Below are 21853 nucleotides of genomic sequence, written 5' to 3'. Positions count from 1 at the left end.
ACGGACATAAGGAAAAATAGGTAAATGCGGGCCAGTTAACTTTGGATGCTGGCTACATCTCTCCCAAGTCCCCACTGATTGACTGAACTAAGAGGATGCACATGCATCTTATTATGACTGTCAACCGGATACATATGCAACTTCAGCTTGCATCCACCAAGGAGCATATTATTAAGCAAGCAAGTCAAGGAGTCCACGAGATGGAGGAAACGAGTCTTGAAGATACACACAACCTAACAAGGGAGCCCTACACATTCTGCTCTAGCAACCAGGCATGCACTTTTTCCTGGGCCATCATCACAAACGCCACAGGCTACAACGGAAGAGAGTAGCCGCGGAGGTACTTGGAGTCCACTCCGGATTCGCGGATCAGTGCCACACGGCCTGTTCTGGCGACCTGTCATGTGTGCAACACAAAGGTGAGGACCGAGGAGGTGAGGAGAAAACATATATTAAGATTTTTGGTGTAAATCGATGAGAGAGCATAGAGCAATTGGTTCGCGGAGAAAAGGAAAGCTAAAGTATCAATCTAACATGATAAACAAGATGTGCAGCTGATTGGGAATGCTTTAGTAGCTGCTACGAGATTTTCCCTTTTCTCTAACTGCAGATGAATCAGTCAGATTATATAAGCAGTCCTAAGAAAACCTAGAAATGATCCTGTTTGGATGCAGATGAATCAATTGGCTGCTAAAAAATGTCTCTGAGTATTTGGAACAGTGTTATTAAACACGTGCAATGTTGTGCACAATGCTTTGATTGACATTATTAGAGTAGTTGGATTCTGTTTCAGAACCAATCTTTGAAAGGAATGTCTGTTCATAACTACATAATAAAGTAACAAACGTGGCCAAATAAAAAGCACACATACCTCACAGATGCCATAAGGCTCCAATAACCTTTGCAATGCAACCATCTTGTCAAGATCCCCACTGAGCTGAAAATTATCAATAAGAACTTCTTTATATAAGAGTTTTGCAATACGTAAATAAATTGGAAGCAGTGAGATAACGCACAGTGAAGAATAGTAGTGGCATCACATTCACCGTTCCTATATGGTAATGTTAATGCTACTACAAGAGTGCTATGCCAAAGAAAATAGTAAAAGCACACCATGATTAATTTGTTGATTGCATGCAAACCTTGTTCTAACACCGACTCTACTATGATCATGTTGGTAAAGCCAGTGAAGTAAATCTGGAAGAAATACAAAAAAATGTTAGGAAGCTAACCTGCAGTGTAACTGTGTGGTCAGAAACATCGACAGGTTTTGCTCGGAAGATTTCAGCAATATCTAGGATCTCCCTCCGAGCAGCAGTGTTTACAGAAACCTTAATAAGCATCAGCTCCCTTTCAGAAAAAGGTAAGTGAGTAATGTCATGAACCTGCAGGGGGTTATGTGTTTATGTTAACATAATAAAATTGCAATCGCAGATGATTTCGGCAAAAGTTACATGCAGCTTACTTCATGCACATCAATAAGCTTGTAAAGCTGCTGAACTAACTTCTCAATGGATTCATCAGTACCAGGGACAACTGTTGTAATACGTGAAATGCCTTCCTTCTCAGCTGGGCCAACAGCAAGGCTCTGACAAGAAGTATGCTCTCATTAATAACTAGCCTGGCACTATAACAAGAAGAAAGATAACTTATCAATAAGGAAAACCTGTATGTTGTAGCCCCTGCGAGCAAATACCCCTGTTACTATGTTAAGGACACCAGGACAATCATTCACAAGGATGGAGAGGGTATGTGAGCGAAGTCCAGTTGACTGTACCAAACAAAATCAGCACTAGTTTAGCGGCTGCACCATAACTACAGTATATATAAACATGCAGATTAGGCAGTTTTAGCATTACTTAAATCTATATAGGCTTTGCCTATGATTGACTTCTTGCAAAAATCATGAAAGTGGTAAATGAGAACTCACTCCAGTTAGATTGAGGATGCAATTATGCATACAGCAATACAGTCCATATCAGTAAATACTAATCACATGATGGAAATCTCTAAACTTACATCATCCTCATCATCAAGAACACCCCAATGGGCATCAAGTACTTGGTTCATCGATGAGCTCTCATAAGGTTCCACAGGATAAACATCACCCTGAACAATTCAAAAGTCAAAACAACACATGTTATAAAGACATATATATTGTCCTATTTGCATCACATAAATTCAATGGCTGAACAATTTCATTAATGATTTAGTATCAGTCTGAGTTTCACATGTAGGGAAGATGTGAACTACGACTTGGACTGCAATGGCTAGCCCATTAGGAGTGCTGTTTATGTATGCTTGTGCACTATGGTGGGCAACACCCAACAATATGTTCCCGCATTAACATAATAGAAAATATGTGCAGTCCACACCACACAAGTTTAATGTACCAATTGTCATGGTACTGCAACAACTTGCCCATTAGGAGAGCTGTTTATGCATGCAAATATGAAATATGTACCTTCAATTACTGCTTGATAACACAAAAGAGCATTTTTATAGTGCATTTTGTGACTTCTGAAAATAGTGTCATGCACGAAAAAAATGTACTATATTTGGTGAACTAACCCTAACTCCCACACATGAATCAAGGTAATTATTCAAATACATTAGGTTCAGTAAACTAATATCCCCGCATCACTGCAGGTAATTCCTTAAACACAGGTGATTATCAGCTCTTTTATCCATTTACATAGAAGTTCAAATACATTTGGTTAAGTTAAAAGGTATTCCTAATATCACAGGTTTCTAATTTAAATCGTCCACTTCAAATTGCTTATATTCATTGTTCAAGAAAAAAGTGCATCTTCTCAACATAACTAAGTATTATAAATTATAAACAGAGGACATAATAAAAGGGAAAAGGCAAAGGGAACATACCCCAGCACTGGATGGTTGATCAAAACTACCATTAACTGTCTTATTTACAGATGTAAGTGGATTTTTCGGCAATGCCTCTATAAGGTCTGGGTAAGAAGCAGCAGAAAATCGCCAGAAACGGGCAGTCGCACCAATCTTCTCACGTCTCAAAGCAATCTAAGAAGGTAGAGCATCAAGAATTAGTACTATGAAAACAATATTCGCATCGATGTACGAAAGAATATTCAGAAATTACTTTTCCCGTTCGGCAAATTTCTTTGATTCCAAACTTCCTAAGGTTCCTCTGCACTGCAGCAATTTTTCCAGGATCTCCAGCTACCTAACATTGGTTAAATAACCATCAAACACATCGTTCAGCGCAGGAAAAGGGATACCGATCAAAATGTGAACACTGGTTAGAGATTTGAGTTTTTTTTACCTCCATGGTAAGTGTGTTATCAGATATATCAACAACTTTTGCTCTGAAAATATCAACTAAAACCATGACCTGTCAGTCATCACAAGAAGCACTGAAGTAAGACTAACCATGTAATTGAGTATCATAAATACAGGATGCTATTCAACTTTTGGATTACAAACTACAAAGACTTGTCAACACCATACCATACCTCAGGGCGCTGATCAGGTTCAACGTTTAATTTTATAAGCATCAGCTCTCTTTCAACCTGAGGTTCTTTAGATAGATCTTCGACCTGTAATTAATTAGGTCCAAACAAAAAATAAATAAATATTTAGTGGCATATCATTGCAACATAACAACAGTAGTAAATATTTTCTAAAAGAAAATATCACAGAATTAAAGCCCATCTGAATGGAAATTGAGATAAACAGTGCAGGAATGATATGATCCATGAAGCACATTTAACTCATCTATGTAATATCTGCATAGTATTTTTCAGAGATTTTTACCTAAGAAATCAACATCACCACGAACCAAGAAAATTCAGAAACATCCCATTTCTAACTGAAAGGCTGCTTTGTATTATAGAATATAGACTTGTCAACAGTATAGCATTAAATTTGAACTAATTAACTACCGCATGATCAAAATAATGGAGCTACGTTTTTTTGGCGATGATTAACCAAAGCAAATGTGATGTGACAATGTCACTGTTGAGGCATTACACAACCAAAAGGAGCATGTTCACGCAAAGAAAGTGCATGACAGTGCGTAAAATATCAATGCACATTTGAGGTATCACCTAGAAAGAAGTATGTCCCTGATGTTGACATGACTGTCAAGCAGTGATTCTATGGGGAAAAGTAACAGAATATCAAAAAAGGATTGTCTCTGAATCAGGAAAGCAAAAGGTTTTTGTCTATTATACCATATACAGAAGATGCTCCACGAAAGTGGAAATTATCTTAACAGACTAAAGGGGACGGACATTCAGCGAGCTAAACATAGACAACTAAAATTTGAGCGTATCAGCAAAATGTCACCAGGTGCTCGAACCGAGACCACCAAAATAAAAGGGAATTTCAAGTAAATCAAGTATGAATTCGCATGGCATTGCTGAAATTTCAGGGTGGCGAACTCACGCTGAGGACGTTGACAAGCTTATTGAGCTGCTCGATGACTTGGTTGAGCACCCTGTCAGTCCCGGAGACGACGATGGTGAAGAGGGCCTTGTCCTTGTTGAGCCCCACGGCGAGCGACTCGATGTTGTACCCTCTCCTGGCGAACACCCCGGCGATCCGGTTGATCATGCCGCTCTCGTCCCCGACGAACACCGAGATCGTGTGGCGCCGCACCCTGCATTTGCCGCCAGAAACCCGACCGGCCCAATTAGAACAAATCAAAAAACAGCAGCGGAGGGTCCACGAACACTAACCGAGCCACCACCGCGCGGCGCGAGAATAAATTATAAACAAGGACGCCACATTTCGGGCGCGCGGGGGGGGGGGGGGGGGGGGCGGGCGGGGCGCTTACCTGTCCCTGGCGGCGGCCGCCGCGGGGGCGACCGCCGACACCGCGGCGGCGGCGGGGGCGGAAGCCGCCTCGCCCCCAGCGCCCGCCGCCGCCGCCGCGACGGCGCAGCGGCCGCGTGACGGGGGCCAGGCACCGCCGGGCCGCAGCGCCACGGCGGCCGCGCAGCCAGGGCGCCGCGCCGGGCCGGCCGGCGCCGGGCGCAGGTGGTGGGACGAGGCGACGGACATGCCCTCGGGCCCGGAGGTGGCGAGGGGCTCGCCGGGGGCAGTGGCACTTGGCAGGGACTTCTCTCGGAGCTGGGTGGTGGCCGGATGGAGCAGTGGCGGACTAGTGGTTGGTGGGCTGGTTTAGCCGTAGGGTTTATGAAGGGGCGTCTCGCGAAATTACGAGCCTGCCCCCGCAGTGGCGCCGCCCAGCCGGGGAGCCTGTCGCTGCGCGTGCGATCCGCGAGCGGCGCGCGCATCTCCCTCCGATGGGGTCACGTCACGGGTGGTGTGACCTACTGTCGCGTCGGACCGGGTGCGCGCGCGCCGCGCGGATTCCCATCCGGTATCTGGTTGACGTCGAGCGTGAGCCGAGCGCCCGAACCGCCAAGCGGGGCGACGACTGACGCGGCCGCGCGGCCGCGGGCTCTGCACGCTCGCGCGCTCGTCTCACGCTCGTCGGCCACCCAAGGCGCCAACTCGTTGAACTCGAGAGGAGTGGCGGATAGGTGTGCCGCGGTGGCTGATCCGTCGTTCTCCGGTCGCGCGCACGGCATCGTGCTGGCTCTTCATCATCATATCCTATCGCATCGCGCCTGGACATTTTTATGTCGTGTACTCGTGTTAGGTGTCTCTGACGGACTCGCCAACAAAGGTTGCTGTCACATGATCGGCGGTTTGTTATAGTGTATGATACTCTTTTCTGCATGCAAGTCATGCGCTACGTGGATTGCCTTTTGTTACGCGCACCGTGATTTTCTTTATCCGTCTATGGAGGTTTGTAATTTTTTTTTTGGCATGCTTACTCGTGGAAGTCGGGACATGTCTCCACGTGCCAACGTGACTCTGCGGAGCTATGGGAGGATACATTTCTTCCTCGTGAAAAAAAATTATGGTAGGGCGGGGACGGGCGAACCTTTTAGCTTTTTGTTTGTACGTTGTCAGCATCTTCCTACATGTTTTATTCCTCCAAAATGCATGCCATCGGCGTCCACGCAAATACAAAGTTTAGTCCAGTCCACGAAGAAAAAAAGAAATAGCTTCGAGGGGAAGCCCAGCCCAAAAGAAAATACGAGCCCAATACGCTCTTGTTGGACCAGCTTAGGCAGCCACGTCTAGGCCCGAAGCCAACTAGCTACGCCGTTGTCCTCTCTAAAAAAAAAGCTACGCCATTGTAAGGAATGTCTTGGTTCCATTTAGGCTTAAATGTAAATATTGAGACCAGTCGGATAGTGATTTGGATATTATTTTCGGATATTTGGTTATTTTCTCAGATATTGGATTGAATTCGGATACTCTTTTCAGATATCGAATATCAGATTCGGATACAAGAAAAGTAATATCCGTTGGATATCGAATATCGGATCGGATAATCTGGATAACGAAGTCTCAGTCCGTTGCCCTCCAGTCTACTCGCGCGTCCCAATTTGCAACAACGGACAACCACGTCCCCACCAACGCATCATCATCCCACACCACTCGTGCTCGTTAGCTCGTACCTGCCAATAACCGCTATAAGTTATCACCGCCGGTTCGGAAGGGCCATCATCGCCTGTTTCAATTCCTATTGGATTTAACTCAACAGTAATTGGTTGGACTACTACCGTCGGGTGTAGAACCGGCGGTGTTGTCTATTTTTAGGAAAAAAAAATGCAGCTCCTGCTCCACCCGCCGTCTGCTGCTCCACGCCGCCGTCCCACGCATGGCGCACCGCACCGTCTGCTGCTTCACCCCGCCCCGTCTCCTGCTCCGCGCCTGGCACATGCCCCTGGGCGCCTCTGCGCCTGTGTCCCCACGCGTGCTAGCCGCGGCCCTGTCCCCAACACCGCTGTATCTGCATCCCGTCACCGCTGACCCCGCGCGCGGGCCGCGGCTCCTTGCGCCGGACGCTTCTGCAGGTGCCTCGTCAGCCGTGGCTGCCCGTTGCGGCTCCCGGCTGCTCCGCGTGCTAGACGTGGCTCCCTACGGCGGCCGCGGCAGCCCCTCGCGAGAGGGAGAGAGCACGGATGGAGTACGGGATAGGATAAGGGAGAGAGGGAGAGGGAGAAAAAGAGGAAGTGAGCTCATAGATAGCACACGGGAGAGCAAGAGATAAGGTGCAGGAAAGTATATGGGAAGAGGAGTCATCACCGTCGGATCATGTTACGACCTGACGATAATATTATTTAAACCCATCACCGATTTATAATATGAACCGGCGGTGAAGTCTTCATTTGTAAAGACAAATTCTGCAGCAGTGAACAATATCCAACTATCCATATCAATACTCCTCGCTTTGTAGAGGACGAAGGAAGGACGGGGCAGAAGTGGACTCGCCGGGCCGATGGAACTGTGCCGGTGGCGGCGGACGACGGGCGGCAGAGCCGAGCGCCCAGGCCGCACGCTCCCATGGTCCATGGGCTCCTCGCTTGCCGGGATTCCTGCGAGACAGCGAGAGCGAGGGGAACACGTGGCTGGCTGGTGTACGCTAAGCTCGGCTGACTCAACTCAACTGGCGCTTTCGCCGAGCCCGCCCAGCCCCGGCGGTGGCTCGCGGTCGCGCGCGACGGCGACGCGCGCTGCCGACATGGCTCCCGGCAAGGGATAATTGGTTGGTCGATCGGGTTCCGCTCCATTATGATGATGACGAGGAAGTCCAAACCACATGCGACGTTTCTGGCCTAATCATCTTTATCACTTCATCTGCCAGAAGACACCGACGAACGAATACGATCGGGTGCGCTGCTAGCGTCGACGGCAAGGGAGCTGCCACCGTACCCACCATCGGACCCCACCCGCCTTGTCGCAAGCAAGTAGAGTACCAGTGACCTGCTGCTGCTACTACTGGAGGACTCGGTCTCAGGCCCGTTTGATTTTCCAGGGGCTAAACTAAAGTTTAGTTCTACCACATCAAATAAGAATATTGCTATTTAGAAGTATTAATAAAATCTGTTTATAAAACTTTTAGCACAGATATATGCTAATTCGCGAGACGAATTTAGTGAGCCTAATTAATTTATAATTTACTTGCAATAACTATCTGCTAATCATGTATTAATATACCTTGTTAGATTCTTCTTGTAAATTAGCTAAGAATTCTACAAATAGTTTTGTAATTAAATTTTATTTGATGCTTCTAAATAACAAGATTTTTTTGATGTGATAGGGCTAAAATTTTAGCCCTCTGAAACTAAACACCTGCTCAGCTCGCATGACCAGCAGGGAGTCAAGGGCACGTTCGTTGGTTAGGTCATTTATTTCCACATTTAGCTTCTACCGATCTAGGTTCTGTTTGGTTTGCACTTGTTTATGCTTAGGGACTTAAAGTTTAGTTCTAATAAGTTCCTAAAGTGCCAAACATGATGAGTTATTAGGACTAAAGGTCCATAAATCTTAAAGTTATAGTTTATAGGAGCTAAAATATACTTTTAATAGGAGGTACTCTTCATTTATTGCTGCTTCAGCTCTTCTCGTCCCCCTTCCTTCCGCACCCACCCCTCCCAAGTCCCAACCTTCCCCTCCAATAAATGGTCAGGATATAAAAATCTTTACACACCACATTAAATAACTTTAGTCCCAACAACTAAATAGGGTATAAGTTTAGAACCTGGAAGGAAGAAATATGACCTTACTAAGACATGTGTGGAATCAAATGCCCCGTTTAGATGCAGAATTGAGATTTCTTTTCTTATTCGCACCGGCTTCTCCAACAGCTTTCTCCGTAGCTAGCTGACTAGGATTAGAAGTGACATGGAGGAGAGAGTGAAAAAAGCAAATAGCTAAAACGCTTCACTCGTCGCTAAGCTAGGGGGTGCCTGCGCGTGAAACGAGGATGCTAGCAGGCATGCCGCTCTCCTCTCTCCCGTGCCATTGGTCTCCAGCAAAGATGGACCTAGCTGTGATAAGAAAAAAATCCAATGAGCATGGCCCATAATGATAAGGAGAGAGAAAACTTTAAATAAATAATATTTTACATGTGGAACCTATAATCTGAGATGGCACGTAATAGCTAGCAGCTGTCTATTTTTATTGAAGACGGCCTTAGATTTCGGTTGCCTCAAATCTAGGAGAGCTTGTAGTTCATAGCGGTAGTGGCATCTGAGATGGGACCACGAGACAGTGAGGACGTCACGGCCATGGGTGGTGTCAGACTGCCCGATGAACGGACGTGCCAAGGTGGTGGCAATGGCGGCCATCGGATTGTTAGCATGACGGGGATGCCAGAGCACAGCCCCGGCTGTGACGACGCCACCACTGGGGCTGGAAAGAATTGAGTGTGACGTGTTCTGGAGGCGGAGGTGAGGGAGCATACGAAGAAGAGATGGGAGAACACAGAGGAAATGAACAGTCACCGATCCGACGGAAGAAGTGCATGAGCCGTACAGTTCTTGATCCAATGACTAGGGGTGCGTTTAGATTGCAAAAAATTTGCAACAGTGACACTGTAGCACTTTCGTTTGTATTTGATAAATTTTATCTAATTATGGACTAATTAGGCTTAAAAGATTCGTCTCGTGATGTACAATTAAACTGTGCAATTAGTTATTTTTTTTACATACGTTTACTGCTCCATGCATGTGTTTCCAAAATTGATGTGATGGAGAGAGAGTGTAAAGTTTATAACATTTGGATGCATCTAAACAGGCCCTAGGATATGTCACTTGAAAAAAAAAGTCAGGCATACGTGCCATAACATCGCCTTTTTCAGTGCCCCCGCCGGATAATCAGGGGCGTGATTGGTTACCTGGTTGCCACTAGCCTGGGTGGCACCAAGGAACCAGGTTCCCTTCAACCAGGTTTAAGCCATGCAACCTGGGTTGATTGGTTGCCTGGTTCCCACCGAACTGGATGAGCAGAGACGATGATTGGTTACCTGGTTGCATCCCAGATTCAAAAAACTAGATGCAAGAATGGTGATTGGTTGCCTGCATCGCACGTAAATCCCATCACCAGAACCAGGTGATGGTGAGGTTACCAGCACCCGAAGCACACAAGGTTGAACACCATGATCACAATCAGGCAGTGGTGAGGTTACCACCATAGCGCACACACACTGGAAGCAATTTGTATCACAAAGGCATCATTGGCTGATGGCATATGCTCGGTCTTAGTTATATTCAGTTAAAATCAACAATAACTGAGAAGAAATAACTAGGTGCCCAAATCAGTTAATTAATGACAAGCTGAATCTGAGAAATTTAGTAAAAAAAATATCCATTACACACACTGGGGAGCAATATGTATAAAAGAAGCATCATTGGCTGATGGCATGTGCTCAGACTTAAACATATTGAGTTAAAATCAATAGGAATAGGAACTGTGAAATTGAGTAACCAGGTAACCAATCAGACCACATATAGAAGCATTGTCCAGCAAAACACAACAGACCACGGGTGAAGACAAGAGAACACAACAGAAAAGCATCCATCATCATAGCATTATGCCATCAGCCTCAATTTACAGTGAGGATTCAATCAACAGATAAGTAAGCACAAGAGTAGAGCATGCCTTTACATAGTAGGGCAACAAAAATAGCAAACTCATCATCATAGCAGATGCCATCAGCCTCAGTTGAGAGTGAGGATCCAGCAACCTCACATGACAAAGAATGAATCAATTAGCAGGTGACAGATAGGAAAATAGAAGAAAAGAAGTATGAAGTACATCATAGAACATCATTGGCAATAGCTATACACCTCAGAATGTGTAGCATCAACAAAATAATAACATCATTGGCAATAGATAGATGCTCAGTTTAGGTATAGTTCAATACAATAGCATAACTCGAATAATAATACATCATTGGCAATAGATATATGCTCAGATTAGAGTCCAACATCAAAGTGGTTGATCCAATACATTCACTACATTATAGTAAGAAGATAGAGACTTGTTACTATATATATGAGTCTCTATCTAGTTATAGCAGGATCACATCAACCACATAGAAGAAATGGAAAGATGTGACCAGCTGCACAAAAGAATGCAGGGTCAGTACCTCTGCGCAAAATAGGTTAGCAAAAGGAGGTCCTACTGGACAAAGGATCAACCAGCAATAAGAAAACTATCAGATACTAGTTGTTGTTGTTGTTGTAGTGCTTAGCTAAGAAGGTCCTCAGCCACAGCACACGATGAGCATCAGACATTAGCAGGTATGCAGCCCCAAGAGCATTGTTGTCTGCCAGATGGGAGTAGGCCACAATCAGAGCTTCATCAGTGAAGCCAGGGACAAACATCACAGCAGAGTAGAGGTCAGCAGGGACAACTTCAGTCTTTGTTTCTCTGATAGCATCAGTCACATTGTTCACAGCAGTTGTCATCCCAGACAGGACAGTGATATCCTCATCAGAGAGCATTGCCCTCTTCCTCTTGCTGCCCACTCCACTGCCATTAGGCTCTTGCTGCTTGCTACTAGCCTCCTGGTGCTTGCTGCTACTGCCCCCAGCATCCTGCTTAGCTACCTCCTCAAACTCTTTGGCAGGCTCATCAATTTTTTGAGAACTCTCAGCCCAGTCAGATGGAGAACCCAAAGGCTGGCTAGAACCCATGGCAAACTTGCCTGTGGCACAGCCATTGTCAAATATGATCTCCATTTGCTGGTAGTTCTCTATTGGCTTGTTCAGAAGGTCAGCATCTTCAGGGTGAGCCTAAAATGCAATGCAATTTTAGAAATTAGCTAATATTTAAGAGAAGAAGGTGAAAATGATATGCACTATAGCTAACACCTTTACATGACCATTATAGTGCTCATCCTCCAAGGAAATCATGAAGGTCTCCTCATCCCATAAAGCTCCACTAAGCTCTCTCAGCTTGGTCACTCTCATCCATTTTTTCCTCCATGTGCGCAAGTGGTTATACACTTGAGTAGAGGTTACATTGTTCCCTGTGAACTCCTGAAGGTCCCTAGCAACTTTGTTCAAATGAACCTCCTTGAACCCCTTATCTGTTCTAACCCCAGTGGAAATGAGTTCACAGAACCGGCGCAAGATAAAGGAGGATGTGACACTAGTCCACCTCATAGAATTCCTTTGCTGCCTGGCTCGAGGGGCAGCACGAGGAGGAGGGGCAACAGCAGCAACAGCAGGGGCAACAACAGCAGGAGGAGGGGCAGGACCACCAGAAGGATTAGGAGCAGAATTAGCAACAACTAGGGCATTGGAATAGCTCCATAAACTCTTTCCTCTTGAACATCCATGCCCTAGTACCAATATTTGACAACAGTATATAAGACAAACATCATAGCATATATCTATTGCCTCAGTTATTATAAACAAAACAACATCATAGCATATATCTATTGCCTCAGTTATTATAAACAAAACAACATCATAGCATATATATATTGCCTCAGTTATTGTAAAAAACAACATCATAGCAGTGTGCATGTGGCTCAGATCATATACAAAATCATGTATAAACATCACAGCAGTGTCCCTGTGGCTAGAATCATGTAAAAAAACCAGCATCATAGTAGTCTGCATGTGGCTTAGAAGATGTACAGAAAAAAGACATCACAACAGTCTGCCAATTACCTCAGAACAAGTAAAAAGAAACAACATCATAGCAGTGTGCTAATTGCCTCAGAACAAGTAAAAAAGAAACATCATAGCAGTGTGCCATTGCCTCAAAACAAGTAAAAATGAAACATCATGGCAGTGTGCCATTGCCTCAGAACAAAGTACAAACAACATTATAGCAATGTGCCATTGCCTCAGAAAAGATACAAATAATAAACACCATAGCAGTGTTATTACAGTACACATACAACACAAATCCATGTCTTCATATATGACAGTGCCCCCTGTTAGCCCACATGAGATTAGCTATTTCATCCCTAATAGATGCCCAGTCACTATTATCTTCTACTTGAACACCACCAACATTGGAACCAATGCTATTAGGAGCCCAAGCCTCCTCAAGGGGAACCACTTCATCTACACCATAGTTCAGGATCCAATTATGTAAAATGCAGCATGCTAGCACCAATTTCACTTGTGTCTTGAAGGGGTGAAAGGGTTTGTTGTCCAGGATCCTAAACCTATTTTTTATTGCCCCAAAAGCCCTCTCAACTGTGACTCTTAAGCTTGAATGCCTAAGGTTGAACAATTCCCTTGCATTGGTTGGATAGTTTCTACCACCATATTCATTGAGATGGTACCTAGTGCCTCTGAAGGGAGGAAGGAATCCAGGGCGGCATGCATAACCAGCATCAACTAGATAGAATTTACCTAAAAATAATATAAGTATTAGTACTATTGTATTAGTTGTGTCATTTTAATTAATATGACTTCATATTATACCTTGTGGGACAACTAACCCATCCTGCCTCTCTAGAGCATCAGCAAGGATGGTGGCATCATGTGCAGACCCCTCCCAGCCAGCTAGGACATAGGTGAACTTTAAATCGAAATCAACTGCAGCAAGTACATTTTGAGTTGTTTGATGTTTTCTTCCCCTAAATGCAGCTTGAATTCTTTGTGGCACCTTAGCCAGGATATGGGTGCCATCTATTGCCCCAATACAGTCCTACAAACTCAGTTGTTGTTTGGATTAGTTGAGATAACAACCATTGATTTGTTATATGTAAATAAATATGTTATATACCTTAAAATATGGATACCACCTATGGCTGTTCCTGATCTTAAGTGGAGTAGCATTGGTGGGAGGCTTAATCATCTCTTCTCTTAGTTCCCCAATTGCATACAAAACCTCTTTAAAATATCTGCTAACAGTCTCTACAGACCTTCTCCAATTTTGGTGGATGACTCTAAATCGCTGGTTATGTCCCACAACATGGAGAAACATTGCAACTTGTTCTTCTACACAACTATGTAGGCTATCCCTAAGTAGGTGTCTCTCTCTAAACAGGTTACAAAGCTGAAAAAAGGGTGCTCTTCTCATGCGAAGCATGTTTACACACTCCACATCATTGCAGTTATAAATCAAGTTCAAGTTCCTCCTCCTCTCCTCGTCCATGGCACTAAGAGGTGCATAACTAATACTAGGGCGAGACTGTTGGCCACACAAGAACCGACTAAACATGAATGCATGAATGGCAGCTACTAAAGCAGCAGCCTGAATGATAAGCTTGCGCCTCATTTCTCCATTATCCATCTATAAGCAAATAACATGTAACAACACTTAGCACAGTATAGTAACTCTACATCATAGACAACAGCACACTGCTCAGCTAAAGCACTCATCATCATAGGCATCATAGGCAAGGGCACACGGCTCAGTTTATGCACTAAACATCACAGACACATAGCACATAGCTCAGTTAAATAGGACTGTAAATAATCAAACCCAAAGTCATCATAGGCAAGACTCCAAGGGAATAGAGCTCAGATAAGTAACAGTAAACAAGATAGCCACAACAGATAACTCAGTTAAGTAGTAGCAAAGAAGCATATACCTCTAAACATCACAGCCACAGGGACATAGCTCAGATAAGAAGCAATAGGAAACAAGCATATAGCATTAAACATCACATCCACAAGCACATAACTCAGATATGTAGCAAAAGTAAACAAGCATATAGAACTAAACATCACGGCCACATGCACATAGCTCAGATAAGTAGCTAGCACAAAGAATCACAGTTGCAGAGGAAGGGGTACCAGACACCTTGCAGCAACCAGGCAGAGAGCACACACACAGATCGAAAGGGGGAAGACAGGGAGCACAGATCTGCGATGCTGCAACCAAAACAGGGATTAGCTTACACAAATCGAAGGAAGGAGAGGGGAAGATAGATACAGAGGGGGGGGGGGACAGATCGAAGAGGGAACGCCACATCTCGGCGATTGAGGGGGGAATACTTGCCTCGACGAACAGAGATTCGCCCAGCAATCGCAGCTACAGAGAGGATAGGGAGGAAACAAGTCAGATCTCGGCAACCATAGGGAGAGAAGAGGATGAGAGCAGAGAGATTCACCTGGAGCTCAAGCGGCGGAAATGGCAGCGCGCGGGGGGCGGCGTCGGGGGTGTCTTATAGCGGAGGCGAACGGCGCGCAAACCCTAGCCCTTGCCGCACGCGCGAACGCGCGAGGATGGAAATGGCGCGAGGATGGAAATGGCGCGAAAGGGGGGGAGCGGTAACCCTAGCCCATGGCGGGAGCGCGCGCCTGGACACCCGCGACCACCGCCGCCTGCCTCGGCCCGCCCGCCCTCGCATCGCCGCCACCAGGTTCGGGGAAAACGGGTTTCATTTCTGCATCGCGGGGACCTGGGTGGGAGGGGAGGTATGCATCGCGCGAGCCTGGTTCGGAGGCCCAACCAGATAACCAATCGTCGGGAGCCCGCATCGCGCGAACCTGGTTGGCCTATAACCAGGTAACCAATCACGCCCCAGATATTCAGGAGAGAATGCCTCGTCAGCTAACCAGATAGAGCACCCCACTGACAGAGATCACAGAGATCCCCCGATCCCAGACACGGCAGGTTGAGAAAATACCACCTCAGCCAAGAAGTAATATAATAGTATAAAAAGCTCTAAGCAGATTGAACGCTGATGTGAAGGAGAGAGAAAAAGTGGACTGTAAGATTATAGCCGGCTTCGATATAAGAACAAATTTTTTTATAAAAAAATAAATAGACCATATATTAATGGTAAAAAGCTAACTATTGCATGAACATGTTGAAAGATAGACAAAGATGGTTACCATCAGCAGACAGCAACCGGCTGTATTATTAAGTTTGCTCGGGCCATATCCATCACCCACGACACAGATCCCCCGATCCCGACACGGCAAGTCGGCAGCCACTTTTGATTCGACGCCGAAAACAAAAGCAATCTTCGGAAAAACAAAAGATGAGGCGCCGGTCGATCCAGAAGCGCTACGTGCGTCGTGCTGCACACCATCCCACCTTTTTCTGATGGTTCCATGAAAAAGGAGGACCAATACTCCAATAGCTGCTGTCCACATCTCGTCTGTGATAGCACAGAAGCGGTAAGAACGCCACCGAAAACCATGACGCCGCTACGGCGAAGCCACCAAATCACAATACCAACAGTAAAGTGATGGCACTCAGAAGAGGACTTCGTTTTCACCGGTGTTTTTTTCCCTCCCAAATAAATCGACGTTTTCACCAGGAGATAAAACCGAGCGCATTATCATTTCAATTACTTTAGCAACTGCTCGCGTGATACGAGTAGTATTTCAAAGACTACATTTAATCATTGCCATTTTAAAAGTTGTCTCGTAGATTGCAGGAGAGAACTGTTGGACTCTTGCGTCGTTCGGTTTTCTCGGAACGGACCGTTTCGGGTGGAACGGAGCAGTCTGTATTGAAAATTATAGTGTTCTGGTCAGGATCGAAACCTAGTCTGCCCGCTGCCGAACGAAACCTTAGGATGGCTCCGCCCGGAGGGGTTCCGGCTCCGTGCTACAGGGATCGCCACTGTACCTCACTGTAGCGATGGAAAAAATAGCTTCGGCATCCTGCTACATTTGCCTGGGCAACGGAAGGAGCAGCCGCAACTGCATTTCCTGGCTCCTCTGGCTCTGTGGAACGCCGGAGCCAGGCCAAACCGGGTAGCACGCCAAGAAAATTCAACGCAGACAAGTCGTTGGCTGCTGATCCGATAGCCCATTAGCCCATCCAGCGTTCCAGGTTGGCAGTATATAAATAAATAAATAAATTAGTAATAAACAAAAGAAAAACTAGAGTGCGAACCGCGAAGCAAACAAAAGAGGAGAAAAGAAGTCGTCGGCAAGCGTTCTCACGAAGCGACAACACGAACACCACCCACGCCCCACCCTCCTCACCCACTCTCACTGACAAACGTGCCCGTCCCCGCTCCGGCCCCGCTTTCCAGTGACACCCGGCATCCCAGCATCTCAGTAGGTCACACGAGGCCGCGTTTTAAAAACCCCTCCCACCTCACCTCACCGCGCTTTTCCTCCGCACCCGAGCGGTTACTCGCCACTCGCTCGCCGGTCGTCTTTATTCCCCACGCCGCGCCGCGCTGCTCTCTCCAACGCATCCCATCATCCTGTTGCAGCTCGAGCTCAACTGCTACTACTACCAGTAGAAGTAGAAGTAGAAGTACAGCCAAAACCCAGCGATCGAGTCGTCGGCCAATTGGTTATTCGTGGGGGCAGAGCATCGCCCACGCCCAATCATCCGACCCCAATCCCCAAAAGCACCCACCCCTCTCGCGGTCGCGCGAGATCCCACGCGCACCGTCCCCCCGCGGATTCCCTCCTCCTCCCGCGGTGGTGGCCTCCGGTGGAGGCCGGCGCGAGCGAGCGATGGACGCGGCGGCGAAGAAGATGACGCGGGGCATCTCGCGGCAGCTCTCGTCGGGGGCGGCGCGGCTGTGGCGCCAGCTGTCGCTGGACCCGCACACACCGCGGCGCGGAGGTCCGGGCGCGGGGGCCGGGCCGACGCGGTTCGCGATCGCGAGGCAGTCATCGCTCGACCCGACGCCGCGGGGCGGGCCGGACGGGTCGTCGGCGCACCAGCAGCTCGCGGTGCCGGAGAACCTGGACGCCACCATGCGGCTGCTCTTCGCGGCGTGCCAGGGGGACGCCGCCGGGGTGGAGGAGCTGCTCAGGGGCGGGGTGGACGTCGACAACATCGACCTCGACGGCCGCACGGCGCTGCACATCGCCGCCTGCGAGGGACAGGGGGAGGTCGTGCGGCTGCTGCTCGACTGGAAGGCCAACATCAACGCCCGCGACCGATGGGGAAGCACGGTGCGTGAACTGTACCGGCACTTCATTAATGAATTGCTAGCTCTCTCTGTTCCTCTCCTCTTACGCGAACGCGATCGTTCTAGTTGTGGTGTCCTGTTCAGTTCTCTGAACCGGAGCCTATGCATACATAGACCTTTTACTTTCGCTGCACTACTTCAGTTCATACTGAAAGTACGGCTACAGAGCAATGCTAGATCAATGCAACGCGAACTGAACGAACTTTATGGTTTAACCCGTGGAGACGGGTATTGACAGAGAATAGTCAACGAGTTTGATTAGACCTGCATGATAAGAGGAAGTACTTATCTAACTGAGCTTTTTTTATGGGCTTATCTAATTGAACTGGATCTCTGCCTGACTGCATTTTTATGCACGTTTTTCAGCCAGCAGCAGACGCGAAACATTACGGCCACTTTGAAGTATATAACCTTCTGAGAGCAAGAGGAGCAAAAGTTCCGGTACTATATTTCGCTTGCGCAAAAATGGAGCTTTGATTTCACATATACGTGTAAATTTAACATGTGCTTGTTTTTACTCCCTACTAGAAAACTAAAAAGACTCCAATGGCCGTGTCAAATCCTAAAGAGGTTCCAGAGTACGAACTGAACCCACTTGAACTTGAGTTCCGAAGAGGGGAGGAGGTCACAAAGGCATGTGTTTTTATTAACTTGCTCCATTTATTTTTCATTTTGCTCTGTTCTCCATGTTCTCACGAGCTTTGGGTTTTGGTTATTCATCGACTTCTGATAGGTTTTACTTCCACATTGCTACTCAAGGGATAATTCCATAATTTCGTATATATACGTTCTCAGTATATGTATTACTTTTGTTAAATTATGGTTTATGCCTTGTCTATACATTCATGCAAATGCACAATGCTTTGAATTAAACTTTGGAGAGAATGTTGACAGTGCTACTTGCCATACTATTTTTACAGGGTACCTATCTGGCGAAATGGTATGGCTCAAAAGTGTTTGTTAAGATCCTTGACAAAGACAGCTTCTCGGATGCAGATAGCATGTAATAGAGTCCTCCACGAACTCTTTAGTAACCTTCGATATTAATTACAGTGTTCATTCTTTCGTACATTGCTTTGTGTCAAATGGTGCTGAATAATCACTACCATCATTTATTCTTTCTCGTTCACTCTGAACCTATCTTTCACGTGTACCACAATTTCAGCAGATTTAAGTTTTTGTTATGGAGGCATATCCAAATTTGAGATTTTGGGTTGGGCTGTCATGGTCATGTAGAGAGCATAATGTGTATTCGGTCTTGTTATCCATTTGTTTAATAAATGATACTACAAGGGAGTTTGCCACATAATTAAACTGTAACTAATCTAAAAGAAATCTGAAGTGTTGCTATTTTTTATTCTTTTCCACAGCGATTAACCTATTAATTAACTTTTGAGCTTCCTGTTTCTTTTTCCATGCAATATTTTCTAAGTTCTGTCATTATGTCAATTCAGAAATGCATTCAAACACGAGCTTACCTTACTTGAAAAAGCACGACACCCAAATTTGGTCCAATTTGTGGGAGCTGTCACACAAAATGTACCAATGATGATTGTTTCCGAGTATCATCAAAAGGTAAGTAATAACTATGGCTGATTTAAGATGACAAATGCATGTATTCAGTTTTATTATTTGCAAAGCCATTCTCTTTCAAGTAGCGCTCTTTCCCACATAAAGCATATGACTCTTTTGACATTGATGACTATATCTGTTTTTCCTGATTAATGATTAGGGTGATTTAGCGAGTTATCTTGAGATCAAAGGTCGCCTGAAGTCTCACAAAGCTATAAGATTTGCTCTTGACATTGCGAGGTATGTGAGTATTAATGATATCTATCTTCTTCTGTATATATTTGTCCTTACGCTGATTGAAGCGTAGCAGATACTCATTATTCACCTGGAAACAAGATACTCGTTTCCAGCTTATTGATCAGAATGTCAGGATAGTTAGTATTTTTAGTTGTGGCAGCATAGATCCGTGTTCTCAGATTTTAATTTTGTGTGTGCTTCAGTTGAATACAGTTAAAATAACACTATGAAGCTTGTTTCTGGTAGCTCTACCATTGAACTGGAAAAAAAATTCTTCAAGATTTCTTTCTTCTTGTTCAGGGGACTGAATTATCTCCACGAGTGCAAACCTGAGCCAATCATTCATGGAAATTTGTCACCAAAGTAAGCTGATTAAGCATTATTTCATCATTGAATTTGTTCAAGACTTTAAATACAAGTGGCTACATGTACACTGTACGCTATGATACTTTGGTAAGGTTGCAGAAACATTGTGCGGGACGATGAAGGACAACTTAAGGTGGCTGGTTATGGATCACTGAATTTGACTAAAGTCTCCGAAGATAAACTACAAATGGCTCAGCCAGTAACACAATTAGACAGTACGTTGCACTTATTCACATTTATTTTTGCTTTTGCAAAAAAAAACTGGATTTTTTTATGGACCAAGTTGTCACCATCTCGGAAAAATTAGTCCAATAAATATGTTATGCTACTGATGTTAGTCCTTAATCAGTCCTCTTTATTTACTACGCCTTTGTTGTTGAAATGTAAGTCCATGAGTTTCGTTTTCATTAGTGCCTTCTTTGTGGATGCAGTATTAGTTTGTTCCTATAATCAATCTCATGCCAAATTTTTTTTATGCTCCATGATTAGAGATACTTGATAGGTGTTTTGGGCTATAGGTCTGAATGTCTGATCAAACTTTTGAAATTTTTTTCTCAATATGCGTAGGTGTATACACTGCTCCAGAGATCTACAGAAATGAACCATTTGACAGAAGTGTAGATGTATTTGCATTCGGTCTCATTCTTTATGAGGTACACAAATCTATCCAATCTTACATGCAAGGAATCCAGGTTATCATTTGTTGCATCTAGGGCAATACGTCATTCAGTTGAGATGAAATTCTGAGTTGGCTTGGCAATATCCACGTTTACATTACTTGCTCGTTCTATTGGTGGTTCAGATGGTCGAAGGAACTCATGCTTTCCACCCGAAGTCACAAGAGGAAGCAGCTAAAATGATCTGTTTGGAGGGGCTGAGGCCACCATTCAAGAATAAACCCAAAAACTATCCCAGTGATGTGAAAGAGTAAGTGAATCACAGGCTCTAGCTTTGCTTTCACTTTGATCAAACAAGTTTCCCTGTCGCCAACTCGATCTCGGCCACACTAGCAGAATGAAACCATTCGGCTCAGGGTCACTCACAGAGGATATTTGCATAGGTGAAAGGCTTTGTCTAGCGTCGTGCCATTTGACTGCTCATGATGTTTCTTTGGCACGCTGCAGGCTGATTCAAGAATGCTGGGATCCGACGCCTTCCGTGAGGCCAACCTTCGCGGAGATAATTGTGCGGCTGAACAAGATACACGCGAGCTGCGCTAAGCAGGCTCGCTGGAGAGACACCTTCAAACTTCCATGGTACGTCTCTGGCTGATCTTATCATACCAATTCATCTATCAACCCCAAATTCAATTCCTGCCTGAAGTAGTGTTAGCCGTTTCCTGCAAGCTGCAAGCTTGATAGTCGTCAACTTATGCCTGTCCATTCTGATGGCTAATTGATGTGGCATCAGAATCTGTCTTGCCGTGGGTCTTATACTCTCGCGTTTTACCTGACGCAGGAAACATGCTGGAGAAAGATAGCTGTAAAGACATAAATTTCTGCGAGGCCGTCGTCAAAGATTTCCTCCCTTCCCTTTAGCAAAAGCAAATGTGAGTAAACACGAGTGAGAAATCGCACCGAGTTACGAAATAGAAGCCGTTCCTTTTCAGGTTCTGTACGCTCCCAAAAGGAGAATACAGTTTGCGTAGCCTGTACGACTGCGTCTAGGCTTATGCCTCCGGCCCAATTTCTCTTGAGCTGTCTTCATCCAAACTGGAACACCCCGAACAGTGTATTATTTATTCCGAACATTCAATACGTACCACTTTCTTTTCTGAACTCCCATACGACATGTGAACATCGAAAATTCTACACAGGTTCCTTCCCTTTATTTGGACGGTTGTCATGTACGAATTCGCGTCTTGAGAAGGAAAGAAAAAACACAGATGCGAGCAGACCAGCTGGGGATTTTTATCTTTTATAAGGGGCTGGGGATGAGTTGAAAACTTGATACGGAACG

The 21853-nt window shown here is 45.5% G+C and overlaps 3 protein-coding genes across 3 annotated transcripts; 1 reads left to right on the top strand and 2 right to left on the bottom strand.

Annotated features, from left to right (window-relative positions):
• Window positions 1–7: 7 nt before the first annotated feature.
• LOC112892295 (acetolactate synthase small subunit 2, chloroplastic-like) lies at window positions 8–5139 on the bottom strand. Its single transcript, XM_025959459.1, has 12 exons — window positions 4817–5139; window positions 4426–4639; window positions 3492–3575; window positions 3302–3370; window positions 3119–3202; window positions 2884–3039; window positions 2020–2109; window positions 1667–1771; window positions 1466–1588; window positions 1233–1385; window positions 872–937; window positions 8–397 (listed from the first exon to the last, which is right to left on the bottom strand). The coding sequence occupies exons 1-12, from the start codon at window positions 5041–5043 to the stop codon at window positions 314–316; spliced, it is 1455 nt and encodes a 484-aa protein (XP_025815244.1). The 5' UTR covers window positions 5044–5139; the 3' UTR covers window positions 8–313.
• A 5933-nt stretch (window positions 5140–11072) lies between these two features.
• LOC112897980 lies at window positions 11073–12017 on the bottom strand. Its single transcript, XM_025966389.1, has 2 exons — window positions 11724–12017; window positions 11073–11645 (listed from the first exon to the last, which is right to left on the bottom strand). The coding sequence occupies exons 1-2, from the start codon at window positions 12015–12017 to the stop codon at window positions 11073–11075; spliced, it is 867 nt and encodes a 288-aa protein (XP_025822174.1).
• Window positions 12018–16902: 4885 nt separating this feature from the next.
• Window positions 16903–21678, top strand: LOC112881752 (integrin-linked protein kinase 1-like). Its single transcript, XM_025946607.1, has 12 exons — window positions 16903–17702; window positions 18086–18160; window positions 18248–18352; window positions 18640–18722; window positions 19174–19294; window positions 19452–19531; window positions 19829–19891; window positions 19994–20109; window positions 20462–20547; window positions 20697–20821; window positions 21019–21150; window positions 21353–21678. Exons 1-12 carry the CDS (start codon window positions 17256–17258, stop codon window positions 21372–21374), a joined length of 1455 nt encoding a protein of 484 aa, XP_025802392.1. The 5' UTR covers window positions 16903–17255; the 3' UTR covers window positions 21375–21678.
• Window positions 21679–21853: the final 175 nt, after the last annotated feature.

Source organism: Panicum hallii, chromosome 1 (assembly GCF_002211085.1).
Source record: "Panicum hallii strain FIL2 chromosome 1, PHallii_v3.1, whole genome shotgun sequence".
In the NCBI taxonomy this organism is placed as follows: domain Eukaryota; kingdom Viridiplantae; phylum Streptophyta; class Magnoliopsida; order Poales; family Poaceae; genus Panicum; species Panicum hallii.
This window is presented reverse-complemented; position numbering and strand designations above follow the sequence as displayed.